The sequence below is a fragment of the Equus asinus genome, chromosome 4 (assembly GCF_041296235.1).
Source record: "Equus asinus isolate D_3611 breed Donkey chromosome 4, EquAss-T2T_v2, whole genome shotgun sequence".
NCBI classification, from domain to species: Eukaryota; Metazoa; Chordata; class Mammalia; order Perissodactyla; family Equidae; genus Equus; species Equus asinus.
Genome location: NC_091793.1, coordinates 94,598,383 through 94,611,667, shown reverse-complemented (window position 1 = coordinate 94,611,667; position 13,285 = coordinate 94,598,383). Strand labels below are relative to the sequence as shown.

At 35.1% G+C, this 13,285-nt stretch overlaps 2 protein-coding genes across 20 annotated transcripts in view; one reads left to right on the top strand and one right to left on the bottom strand.

Annotated features, from left to right (window-relative positions):
- The window catches only part of PRPF40A (pre-mRNA processing factor 40 homolog A), a 54,131-nt gene extending 48,899 nt beyond the window's left edge, over positions 1-5,232 (top strand). For all 9 annotated transcript variants that reach the window (XM_044768903.2, XM_014831172.3, XM_014831171.3 and 6 more), the window contains 5 exons: positions 1,046-1,132; positions 1,227-1,323; positions 1,410-1,471; positions 2,353-2,484; positions 4,183-5,232. In XM_044768903.2, the coding sequence (XP_044624838.2) occupies positions 1,046-1,132; positions 1,227-1,323; positions 1,410-1,471; positions 2,353-2,484; positions 4,183-4,275 (471 nt within the window). In that variant the 3' untranslated portion in view covers positions 4,276-5,232. The remainder of the gene's footprint in view (positions 1-1,045; positions 1,133-1,226; positions 1,324-1,409; positions 1,472-2,352; positions 2,485-4,182) is intronic.
- Positions 5,233-10,638: 5,406 nt separating this feature from the next.
- The window catches only part of FMNL2 (formin like 2), a 292,532-nt gene continuing 289,885 nt past the window's right edge, over positions 10,639-13,285 (bottom strand). For all 11 annotated transcript variants that reach the window (XM_070507768.1, XM_070507771.1, XM_070507769.1 and 8 more), the window contains one exon: positions 10,639-12,752. In XM_070507768.1, the coding sequence (XP_070363869.1) occupies positions 12,643-12,752 (110 nt within the window). In that variant the 3' untranslated portion in view covers positions 10,639-12,642. The remainder of the gene's footprint in view (positions 12,753-13,285) is intronic.

Genomic DNA, 13,285 nt, shown 5'->3' with positions numbered 1-13,285 from the left:
TGCCGACAAACGTCCTGCATCAGAATCATCATTTTAACAAGATTCTCGGGCAGTAGAGTGTGTATTTAATTTTGAGAAGCTCTGCTCTAGTTAGTGTTTAACATTTTCCCTCAATTCAAGAATCTCCAACAAGATTCTTTCACGATCTCTACTGGGGGTAAAGTGGTCAAGTTAGAAGTGGAGCTTAAGATGGTAGCATAGGGAAGGGCTGAACACATTAGAGTAGGTTTTGAATCCCAATAGTCTTGGGCCTTGAAATAGAAAAAGAGTTAGCATTTAGTGACATAAAGAATGAGAGTCCTTCTGAGCCAGATTTTCCATTTCCACTAAGTAAACTGAATCAGAATTTATTTTCAGAACCATAGCTGTGTTAGGGGTAAGGAGCTTTCTGCATCATTTACCTTTTTCTACCAGCCTGATAATTGTTTTAATGAAAGAGTTAAAATCCACACAGACAGCTTTTCCTCTTTGATTTCATGTGAGGTTAGAGGTAGATTGCCTTCCAGTGTCTTAAGTTTGATTAGGAAGAGAATTAAAAAAAAAATAAAGGAGTAGATTTTGCATTTATTCTGAGACTAGCCTCGTTTATCTTAGTTCAAGGATGGCTCTAAGGTAGCTCTTTATCTTCTTACTGGGCCTAGTTCGCTGGCCAAAGCCAGATTCATCGGAAAAACTGTGTCTGAATGTAATTGTATTTCACTGTTTTTGAAAGCACTGTGACTGTTGTGCAGATTATACCTTTCTGGAGAGTTATCAGTATCCCTACTAGCACACATCATTATCATTCCTATAAAAAGTACTTTTTTATTAATACATTTTTACATTGTTGAGAGTCTAAATGAGGAGATACAGGATGGTTAAGAAGGAACAGAAGAAAGCATTTTAAGAGATGTTAATTCTTTGCACAGTTTCAAGGGAGTACATCCTAAATATGCAAAATGAATGGAATTTTACTTTAAGAAATTATTTGTATAGCTTTTAAAAATTATGATCTGCTGTTTAAAGTAAATGTGAACTTTTGAAATTTTTTCCTTTGCCCTTGTAGCACGAATGTCAACATCATCATTCAAAGAACAAGAAACATTCTAAAAAATCTAAAAAACATCACAGGAAACGTTCCCGCTCTCGATCGGTAAGGAAGTTTATTGGATGGCATCATAGGTGTATTGAGGTGTAACATATGTTTGTTAGCATCATTGTGAATGAAATTATTTCTGTTGTTTTAGGGGTCAGATTCAGATGATGATGACAGCCATTCAAAGAAAAAAAGGCAGCGATCAGAGTCCCGATCTGCTTCAGAACATTCTTCTAGTGCTGAGTCTGGTAAGCCTATCTTTTAACTTGATTAAAATCATTGACACTTGGATATCCTCACATTCTGACGCTTTGTTTCTTTTCATGCTACATAGAGAGAAGCTATAAGAAGTCAAAAAAACATAAGAAGAAAAGCAAGAAGAGGAGACATAAATCTGTAAGCAAGCTTATACTTTTTACCCTGTTTTTAGGCTTCTGCCCTCAACTTCCTCAGTGGCAGTAGAACCTTTTTCTATCTAGTCCTATGTAGTCCAGCACAGTTCAGATGGGCACCTAAACTCAGGAGTTTTATAGCTGTTCTTCACCTTAATCTTCCATTGAAATCTTTTGGTGAAGTTTAAAAAAAAAAAAAAAGATATATATATATAACTGTTTTTGAGAACCAAAAGTTTAAATGTTTAAACAACTCCCTCCTCCACTCTTAGTTCTTAATCTTAGGTACACATCAAGATAACACCTAAGGAGATTTTTCAAAATGTAAGGGCCTGGGTGTCACCACAAACATGTTGAATGAGACTTTTTCATGCTACTCACTTGGATTTGTGCATATCTAATAAAGGACTGTTTATTTAGGCACAGGCATTACATTTTAGGTAATTCCTGCTTCTTGGTAGCAATTTTGAGGAAAGAATTTTATTATACAGCTGTCAACGTAATATGTGATTAAGCTGATCTCAGCATCCTATTATACATATCCACATAAATCAGTATCTTACTTGGTTGGTGGAAAATGTAGTATCTATCTATATTTACATAATAGATATAATCCAATCTTAAGTGTACCTTTGTCCCTAATTTAATGAAGCTCTTTTAGTGGCATGTTACCCTATTAGAATGTCATCTTTCCTGTAGGAAAGACCATCTCCCTCCCATGAATCTTGGAAATGTTAAGAATCCTTGATGTTAACAATTCAGATTTCACCACTCTGAGATCACATACCCTGTTTTATGTGAATGGTCTTAAATATTAGTTATATAAGGATTTTTAAAAATAGAATGGTGTCTTCATCAAAATCCTAACATTTTTTATTTATACAGGACTCTCCGGAGTCAGATGCTGAACGGGAGAAGGATAAAAAAGAAAAAGACCGGGAAAGTGAAAAAGACAGAACTAGACAAAGATCAGAATCAAAACACAAATCACCTAAGAAAAAGACTGGAAAGGATTCTGTAAGTATTTAGAATTCAGTCATACCTGTATTTTCAAAATACAAGAATAGATACTGTGGTTAAACTATGATGGTGTTTAAAGAATAGACCTTTTTCAGGTCTGCTGCCATTGAAGAAAACAGTGAAAATTCAGTTAACTACCTTTCACACAAAATAGTTTTTTAACTTATGTGGTCATGAATGACCCGATTTGAGTGTCCTAAATTTTATATTCCTTAAAAAAATAACAGCATTCCGTAACTATTGTTTTAACCCACTAAGAAAAGATATGGTCTTGTGCTTTGTACATTCTCACTAAGAAGTGCCACTAGACATTTTCTACCTAATTTTTTAAGGAATATAACATTTAGGAGACTCAAATCAGGAATTCTCCCTCTAGATGTCCACAGTTGTCATGGTTACTAAATCCAGTTTCAAAAGGAAGCATTCCAGGGCCTGCCCGGTGGTGTGGTGGTTAAGTTCACGCACTCTGCTTCAGCGGCCCAGGGTTCCTGGGTTTGGATCCCAGGCGTGGACCTATACACTGCTCATCAAACCATGCTGTGGCAGCGTCCTACATAGAAAAAAATAGAGGAAGATTGGCATAGATGTTAGCTCAGGGATACTCTTCCTCAAGCAAAAAGAAGATTGGCAAGATTGGCATGGATCTTAGCTCCAGAACAGTCTTCCTCACCAAAAAAAAAGTAGCATTAGAAATGAGCATTGAGGGGAAGAAGTGAGGACAAATAGGTAGATACTACAAGCCAAAGTTAATATTTTAATATCAAATTACATAATTCTTAGATTCCCATATACGTGTGTGTGTGTGTATATATATTTATGAATGACAGAACACAATAACCCTAGCTGCCTTAGCCTTGCCATTCCTTCCACAAATGCTGTGGGCTTAGCAAGGGTAATGCCTCTGAATCACCAGTGGAGAGTTTAAACTGTGTAGATAAGCCCTGATGCTCCATTTGGATATTCTGATTCAGTTGGTATGGCTTTTTTTTAAAACTGCACTGGTGAGTCTGATGCACATCCATGGTGAAGAATGAATATTTTCTCTATACTTATTAGCAGCTTAGCAGTTTCTTCCTTACAGTAGGTTAAATGAAATCTCTGAAGGGAGGGAGGTTAGGCGAACTATCCATTTTTCAAAGGTTGTTTCTCATAGATAGTGCAGTATTACTTTTATTTTTCGAGGGTTTTTTTTTCAGCGTAAGTCTTGTCCTTTTCATAAACCTTAAATGTTTGTTTATCTGGGCACAACAGTATGCTTAAAGCATAATGCTTTTCTGTAATATGAAACACTTAAGAGGACAACCTAGAATCTGTGCAAAATCAGCAAGGAGATAGTGCCTGGGAAATGAATACCCAGCTTCCATTAAATGGAAACAAGAGGTTTTATATTCAGTTGTGTAAGAGGAAGGAAAAGAAACTGGAATGAACCGTTCTCCCTGATTTACATATTAATGTAAAGTGAAAGTAGCACCATGTAAAAACCTCCTTCTGAGTTAAGTGTCTCCCCTAATATAACCAAGGAGTCCTTAGTTAGCAACACATTGATAGGCTTTTGGGAAAGAGGTCAGTCTTTAAACCCTGTGATGTGCTTGTTTCTGTGGATGAGACTCAATATAGATTTTGGATCATTTTTCAAAGGTTCATTACTATGTAACCTTTTGACATCAAATATAATTGTATTCTATGTCTTTTCAGGGTAATTGGGATACTTCTGGCAGTGAACTGAGTGAAGGAGAATTGGAAAAGCGCAGAAGGACCCTTTTGGAGCAACTGGATGATGATCAATAAATTATACCAAATATATGTTTACAGTATGATTTAAAGTCTAATTCAGACCAGGGACTCTATTTTAAGTTCAATTGAAATAACACTGGGTTTTAATTATATCACAGAAAAAAAAAAGTGCATTTAAGTATTGTTATTGTGGACTTTATAAAAGCAAAGGAAATTGAAAATAACTTTTGATTCTGTATCAAGAATCATATTTTCATACGGTCATAACTGTCTTTCTGTGACCCTTTCAGAGGGCACTGCAGGATGGATTAAAGGTGGCAATTTACTGATAACTGCAGATGTCTCTACTTTGTTCTAAAGTCTAAGTCATGAGATGATTTGATTTACTTTATAGAAGTTGGATTTTGAAGATATAATGAAAATTTTTTTGATATCTAGTAGTACAAAACAAAGCACCAGCAACTGATAAAACTGGTTTTTTGTGCACTACCCAACTGGTTAAAGCCGATATGATCTTTTATGGTGAACTCAGAAATAGGTGTTCTTAATGGAAACCTGGTAGACCCTTAACTATAGTGGTGTTAATAAGCACTACTATAATAAAGCCACCATTATTTTTTATGAAACATCCGATTACATTTTAAAAAGGCTATTGTGAGGGCATTATTTTGAGGTGATGTTTAAAAAGTTAACATCAAATCAAATTGTAAATTAGTTTAAATATATTGCCTTAAGGACCTACTAAAGAATGTGCCACCAAACGTTAAGTGATAGTTGCAATATCCTTGTCTAAAACAAAAATCAATGTTGACTTTAAACATTTTCTTTAACAGTTGTCTTTTTTTAAAAAAAAATTCGATCTTTCTCTTGCTTTTTTTTTCATTGAGGAAGTCTTTTACCTTCCCTACTCACTGAGAAGTATTGACTTCGTGGTACACATTCTAAAGCATTTCTGATTTGAATATTTTTGTACATTTTTATCAATTATTAAACCTTCTCTTCTAGCGTGTACTAGTATTTATTTCTACTTAAACTGCTCAGCTCTAAAAAAAAATTGTACGACCACTTAAAGATACTAAGTCCCTGGAATTTTGCTTCATCTTACCCACATAGCTAGGTTATTTTCCTTTTTGAATATTTAAGAATATTATGAATCAGTGCATTTGAGGCCCCTATATTCGTTTTTGATCTATGAATTTCCTACAGAATTCTTTAGAGAGGCAATGATTTGAAGCTAGAATACTCCTGATATGCTAACTTTTGAGAGTTGGTAATGTAATTTATACTATTTTTTCTTCAATGCAGGAGATTTTTTAAAGTAAATTTTAGCATATAGTCTTTGGTATTATCTTATGCATTTTTTTTTTATTTTGGACACTTTGAGCGATCTCATTTCAAGTTGGGATTTAGAAGAACAGAAAGTTCATTTTATTTTTCCTTCACTATCCTGATTAATTTGAAAGTGGGACTGACCAGGACGACTCTTTCTCATCCCTGCTCCCTGTATTTCAATTAAATGTAGCAGCCACTGTTGCAAGTCTCAAAATGGGACTGGGGGGTTGATTGTTTCTGAACTTCTCTCTGCCAGCTCATTTTTCTGCTGTGAAATAGGACAGGACTTTGTAGAAGGTGAGAATCACTATCTTTAGAAAATATGAAGTAATCAAGTTGCTTGCTGGAGGTTAGTCTCCTATTGTACATTAGAACCAAAACATAGAACAACTTTGGCAACGTGGAGTTGCCTAGACTTAATTTCAGAGGTCCCATTGTAATGATCGTTAATATTGCTAATCATGTCAAACACTTGACACAGAAGTCAGTGGTACAATCTTTATGCATATGATACTGGCAGAAATAGTAGTGATGTTTTCACGAGAGAATTTAGAAGCTGTAAAACTTTGTTTTAATTACTTCCATGAATGATCATTTTTTAAGTACAACTTTAAAGTTTTGATTTTTCTATTTAAATAAAAAGCTATTGATGTGTTTTAGAATGTCCTCAAAATAGATTTCTGTATTTCTTATAGAGATACTGGCTTCTCACAACTTGATATCCTTACAAGACAATACAAATTCAAGTTTCCCTGTGTTTGACCCATGAAAATTATTAGACCTAGAAACCAGTGAACAATTTGCAACTCAAAATACAGCATTCTTGTTATAAAAAGATGTAATTGAAGCGACTGTAATCTTTGTCTACCTCTGATAATCCCATCAAATGAGATTTAGTTGTCAGAAAGATACTGTACAGTCTGAAGGTACAGGTGATAGGGAAATTTTGTGAAAGCAGGAGTTCTACATGAATACTTTTACCCTATTAGATTAGGTTTCTAAATCATCAGTCTGGTAAAAGCTGAAATGTTTTAGAATATTAGTTCTATTAGAGTTGAGCAGACAAGAGTTTGAACAGAGCTTAAACAAATGTATTTAAACACGAAAGCATGTTTATTTTCAGATAAGGAGAATTTATACTTTTCAATTGAGCCTTAGACTCTTGGATAAATGTTGAGAGTTTACCTTCCCTCATCATTGAGTTATTGGATTAAATTCACTAATAAATTTAATATGCTTAGTAGTCAAAATAAGAAGCTCAAATATTTGATGTTGTTTTCTCCCGATCCATAATTCCTATGTGGGAAAATTGGATTTGTATAAACAATCAAGTAAGAAGAATACAAAAGTACTTTTTATGTCTCCCGGTAAATTTGAAAATGATCAAAGTACCACAACTATTTCATCTTTAGACTTTTACTAATTGGGTGTTTTATACAACTATAAAATGAAAAGGATTGGCCTCGAGTAAGGCAATCTTAATTCGCAGTAGTAAAATGAAACTGTAAAACCCCTGAAAATCTGCATATTTTTCTGGAAAGAAGGTCCATAGCTTTCATTCAGTTACCAAAGGGCCTGCATCCTGTGTTAAGAAGCATTTGCCTAGATGATCCTGGTTTTCTTACAGTGTTAATGGTCAACTGAGTGACTTTGGCAGCCACTTTTATTTTTGCATCCAAAAAGGGGTAGGCCCTTTATATAAAGAAAGATTTTTTTTAAGGCTTAGATGCTATTTAAGAGAGGGAACAGTTTGTAACTTAATAGTACACAAGGAAGAGTGGTGAGTCTTTTTCTTTTTTTTTTTAAGCTTCTAGGATATTTAAGTAGATTATGTAATTTAAATGTAAACTACAAAACTAAAGAACTATAAACATTTCTAAAAGCAAAATGAGGCAAAGCACGTTAACTGCTTATATCTTACATCTGAGATTTTTTCTTTTCCCTTGGGGATGTATCTCTCTCAATACCAGGTAGAATTTTAATTCTTCTTTTACATTCTCTAGGTAAAACTGCACTCATTTTACATAAAGGAAAAGCAAAATGATATGAGTAATTTTAATGGAACTGTGTTCTGATAGGCTTATAATAATAGGCTTATAATCTCATTCTACGGTTCTGGTACTGGGATGTACCCGTCCCACAATTCTTACTTTCCTTATCAATTCTTACCTTGCTCTTATGTTTCTCAGTTTTTTTTTTTTTTTCACTTAAATGGTGGTCAAGTTTCTGGGGGGCAGGAATTTGTGTTTCATTCACTGGTATATCCTGTGGGCAGTGCCTGGCACGTAGTAGGTATTTATTGAATGTAAAATATTAGTTGACAGATGTACTCATCCACCATCCATAGTACCCATCATCTATATTAAAGGGCTTGAAAAAGCATTGCAATAAACTCTACTAACCCACAACTAAAGCCACATACATAATTGAAGTGCACTTAAGGTAAGTTCTAGTGACTGTACCTTATCTTAACTGTTACTTCAGAAATGTCCAAAACTTGTTAGTGACAAAATAACTTCCATGTAGTTTTTGAGTAGGAAAGGCAATCCCTTGTGATGATCTGAAACATCCCTTTCATATCATATTCATAAATTAATATATCATAATAGTTTAGAAGTAGTAACTTTTATTTGAGCTAACATTTAGCTAGATCAGAGTTGTTCTTTAAAGGCCCTAATGGACACAATAGCAAAATTCCTATTGAAATTCTGAGCTCAGAACTAATCATTTCAGGCTACTTCTGACAAAGGGGTGAATAATGGTGACATTAAGTACTGGAGCTGACTTAGGGTGAAGTAGGAAGTGAGAAGAATATGCTCTGATTACCTACACGCTCCCCCTAGTCCTCCGTTTTATTTAGTTTGTCTACCTGGCCTAGTCCTTGAGTGCGTATTTTTATGTTTTAAACTTGCTATATGAAAATCACTTGTATGACTCAATAGGATCTAGTTCAAGGCTATGTCATTGTTAGTGGTTGGTAATTTACTCTTAATTCGATGGCAATTGCCCTAGGTGTAAGGTAGACATTTGCATTTCAGGGGAACTGGCTATCCTCCCCACCCTGGTGTTCAATCATAGACTGAAAGAGTGGCTGCCTAATCAGATCAGATTCAAACTGAGCCATTTCTTGATGCCCTTCTTTTATGCTGTTCCTTGGGGTTTATATAAATATGCTATTTATAAACATCTCTTTTTTTGGTCCTGCCTGCAAACTTTTTTGGTAGGTGTTGGTCTCTTGCCTACCTCTACAACTAAACTGAAGACTTGTTCTGAAAGGTGAGTAATGGGGGAACAAGATTTCTATTTTCTGTGTGTGTAATTACCAGGTTTTCACTTCTGTTTATATATTGTTCTGATGTAAAGAACCTCATAGTTATATAAAATTAGACCTTTTGTAAATAAATATAATTTATTAGAAAAAATGGCATCTTTTACTAAATAAGTTGGATTTGTGTCTATTTTTTCCTTTAAGCAACCTTCATATGCAGCAGTTCTGTGCTGTGAGATGCTAGATGCCCATATTCTCTGTTTTCTCAGTGTAATACTTTTCTCTATAAAAAGTTAGATCAAGAAAAAAAGTCTATTGGGGCCAGCCCTATGATGTAGTGGTTAAGTTTGGCACAGTCCACTTTGACAGCCTGGGTTCATGGGTTTGGATCCCGGGCACAGACCTACACCACTCCTCAGCCATGCTGTGGCAGCAACCCACATATAGAGGAAGATTGGCACAGATGTTAGCTCAGGGCTAATCTTCCTCAGCAAAAAAAAAAAAAAAAAAAGCATATCGACACTTCATGCATTTGTTTCTTCACATTTTTTCTTGGAAATAGATGGGGTGTTAGTTTCAAATGGAATGGAAAACTAAGAGATTAATCCTTTTGTATGAGCTGACAGTATATTCATCTTTGCAGACATTTCTGATAAAAATTAGGAAATATATGAGGGCTAAGAAGTTTTATCAAGTAATAAAATTAATAGGTATGTGAATTATAAAGCTAATATTATGAAAGTATACCTTCTAGTGTAAAATTAGGTAATTCTACAGAATTCAGTATGTTGAACCAGCAGAGTCAGTGATAGATATCAGGTCCCATTCTGTGCTGAGCAGTGTTGTTCAGTCAGCAAGGTTACTGGGCATTCATTGTGGTGTCACTGCAGTAAATTTTAGTGGATTAGGATTTAGATGTTTAGTTGAAGGATTATGAGTGGGGAACAAGGGGACTTAATTCTGAGGTATTCGTAAACATCTTTAAAAAAATGGATGTGACTAGTATATAATGCTCTAAACCTAACCATATCTGCCTCATTTGAACAGCTGTAGTTTGGGTTTGAAAACATTCTGAATTTTTGGGATAATATTGAGGACCTTATTTCCTTTATCATGAGGCACTTGTCCTGGTATAGAACAAACTAGAGATTCTACTAACTGCAGAATCTAACTTTCCCCCCTCTTTATAAAATAAAGCTTCGACTACATTGTTGAAGTGGAAAGAGCACTGAACTGGGAATGAAGACCTACTGCAACAATTCCTTAAATGACTAATTTACACCCCCTAAGTTTTTAAGCCACTGGGACAGTTTTCTAAAATAAATTAACAGATTTCCTTCCTTCTCTAAAAGGAATATAGCAAAGAATGTACTAAACTTTTCTGATGACCTGTAGTTATCATTACAATTATCATTGTGTGTGCACAACAGGGCCAACATGCTTGTATGTACCTTTCCAACCAACGGTGGCTGTCCGGTGCAGGATTACACACACCCAATCTGTATATCTACCACCTCTTCATTAAAACAACTTTAGGGGCAGGCAGTGTCTCACCAAACGAGTACTATTTCTCTGGAAGGAATCAATTCCTAAGTACAATTTTGGAGATGTAGCCCTTACTACCAAAACCTATTTGGTTCTTACATTCCACACAGCAAGTGATCAAGAGTTTGTAAAAGGAGGGATTTTTCCTTAAAATTTGCCAAATATATTTAGATTGTGAGTTCATGCAGGAACACAGTATCTATTTCTAGAAGATAAAAGTGTGCATAAAACTGGTAAAAAACCCCTGAGATATACCATGGAAAGGCAACAACATATTACAGGATAGTAGTGTAAATAGTTTATTTGCTCATATGCCATGAAAAGACCAGAAAAGTAACATGAACTGCTTTTATAAAACATTTCTAATATTGCTAAGAAGCAGGCCCAGTAATAGACAGAAAAGAACATGCCAACATTACTGTCTGTAGATTAATAAATAGGCAATTATTTTAACATATGCTCATCAGCACTGAGCTTTGGAAAACAGCTGCTTGTGGTAAAGGACCAACTACTTGTGCTACATCTCATGGTCAAATTGCTTTCTTCATCAAAATGAATGTTCAGTCAACAGAAAGACAAAATCTTGGCATGTTCTTTTTCAATTACACATTTCAGAAAATGTGCTAGCAGGTGGCAGTTTAAACGTAATCTTTCTGTAAATAGGTATGCTAAAGTGAAATGTAACTGATCCCTAAACTGTCCTTGTAGTTAAATATATATATTAAAAAAAAACTATAAGTTAAAATAACATTCAGATTGTATAGCATAGGCTGATGCATTTTTAAACAATATTTACAATATTACCCAGAGGCTTAGGTGGGAATTAAAGAGAAGTGTAAAAACCATAAAAAACTGCACCAGTTTTATAGCAAAATATCTGTACATTTAAAAAGATCATATAACTACACATTATCAAGGAAAATGGGACCTTCACCATGGAGTTCACATAAGCACAACATAAAATAAGAAATTCAGTGGTTAAATACTATACAATAAACTTTACAATTAATATATTGATGTGATGTACCAAGAAGGTAAGCCAGAAGCAGAATGTATATTATGAAAAGTACAAATTAGCTTCAGTCCAGTTTTTGACTTTGGAATGGATCAAGTGCCGTGCCAGAGAGGAAGGAAAAATAACAGTGGCTTAGTTGGCTGTTCAGTCCCATTACATAGCATTTTAAGCTTAATCCCAATGTGAATACTTGAGCAATTTCACTGCAGTTCCTCATAAAGTAATGAGAAATAAAATAACTTCTTAGCTTTGATATATGAAGCCAAATATATCTTCTCCAATTTACAAAAGGAAGCAGCAGCAAAACAAAACCTTGCGATTGTCAGAGGAGAATAAGGCCAGGTTACTAACACTACGCTGCTAGCGGAAGTAATCTTGAATGCTTGTTCATAGAGCTAGTGGACTTCTCCCTGGCTGGCAAGGCACTGATTTATATTCTCAGGATTGACCCATAATGGTCCTCAGAAATCCTAACAGTGATTACTGAAATGTTAATTTTAGTGCTAATTAATAAATACATTTTGCATTATTTTTTAAAAGCTGCCTCTAGCTGAAGAACACAGTACTGCAAATAAGTCTTATACAACATTTGTATGCCATCATATCCTTGCATTCAGACTGGTGAATGTCTCTCAGGGCAGTGTACCCTAGCACAGAAGCAGGAGAATGTGAAACAAGAGAGAGAGTTGAGTGACTTCTCCTGTGCCACTGCAATTGCATCTTGTCTGTACTTTGCTGGGGCTTGGTTATGGGCAGAAGGAGTTTATCATGTGGCTTTTTCCTTCTTCCATGTTGCAAGCCGTTAAAAATACAAAGTTGATGGGTATGGCTGAAACACAAAATTAATTTCTTAAAAGATATCTCAGCAAAGGAAGCCCACAGCAGATGCATCCATGTTATTTACAATTTATCAGGAAACCAGGGTGGGCCATCATGGGACAATCACAATGGCAGGTAATGAATCTAATATGAAATTTACATTTTGGTTAAAAAATTGAATAACATACTGGTGTAAAAAGATACCTAATCAAATCAAATCCTATTGCTTTGATTAATCTGAGCAGGTACTTCCACTTTTAGGCACTTGTTAACGAAGGTTGAAAGGAAAGCCCATCATTTTTAAATTCCTATGTGTTTGCTAAATCTGAGCCCTTAGAATATATTATCTATGTTCAAGGCTGCAGTTAAATGGTAGCACATAAATTTCCTGTGGACAGTTTCAATCACGCACACCCTCCATTCATACAGGCAGGTCTCAGGTTCACATGGTTATTTCGGCACCGTTAACAGAACGCAAGTTCTGATCATCAAAGCGCCGCCTGACACTTCTCCTCACCGCATCGGCTCGTCTGTATGGTTGGTTTCTAAGATCTGTAAAGAGGAGAGCACCAATGAGAACCGCAACCTTTAATATCATGTGTCTAAGCAAGACAAAGGCCAGCTGGCAGCCAATCAAAGCAGCTTGTGTAGAAGAGTCAGCTAATGGGCCCTTCAAACTCAATGAGTATTTGAGCCACAGACATGTACTTTGCCCTCAATATTTACAAACAAAACAGGATATAATACTGGTGGGATTCTGGAACTTTTAGAAAAATATATAGGAGAAGAGATTGCTTCTGTCACTGGCCAGAGAGTCTAGCTGAAGTCTTGTTTTGAAATGTTTCTTTATTTAGAAATACTGTGGCTTACTTTTGGGTTTTTTTTCCCTTTCTAGAAACCTGAATATCAACAATAATTACAATGAATTTTAAACTGCAAAACTAGTAAAACCAACTGCCCTGTTCTATCTTATCTGAAATTTTAATCAAGGAAGGAACCCACAACTAGTTTGCAGAGACAGGTTCCATTATTTTTATTCCATTAATATTAGCTGAAGTCAGTCATTTATTTTGGGAATTAGAAAC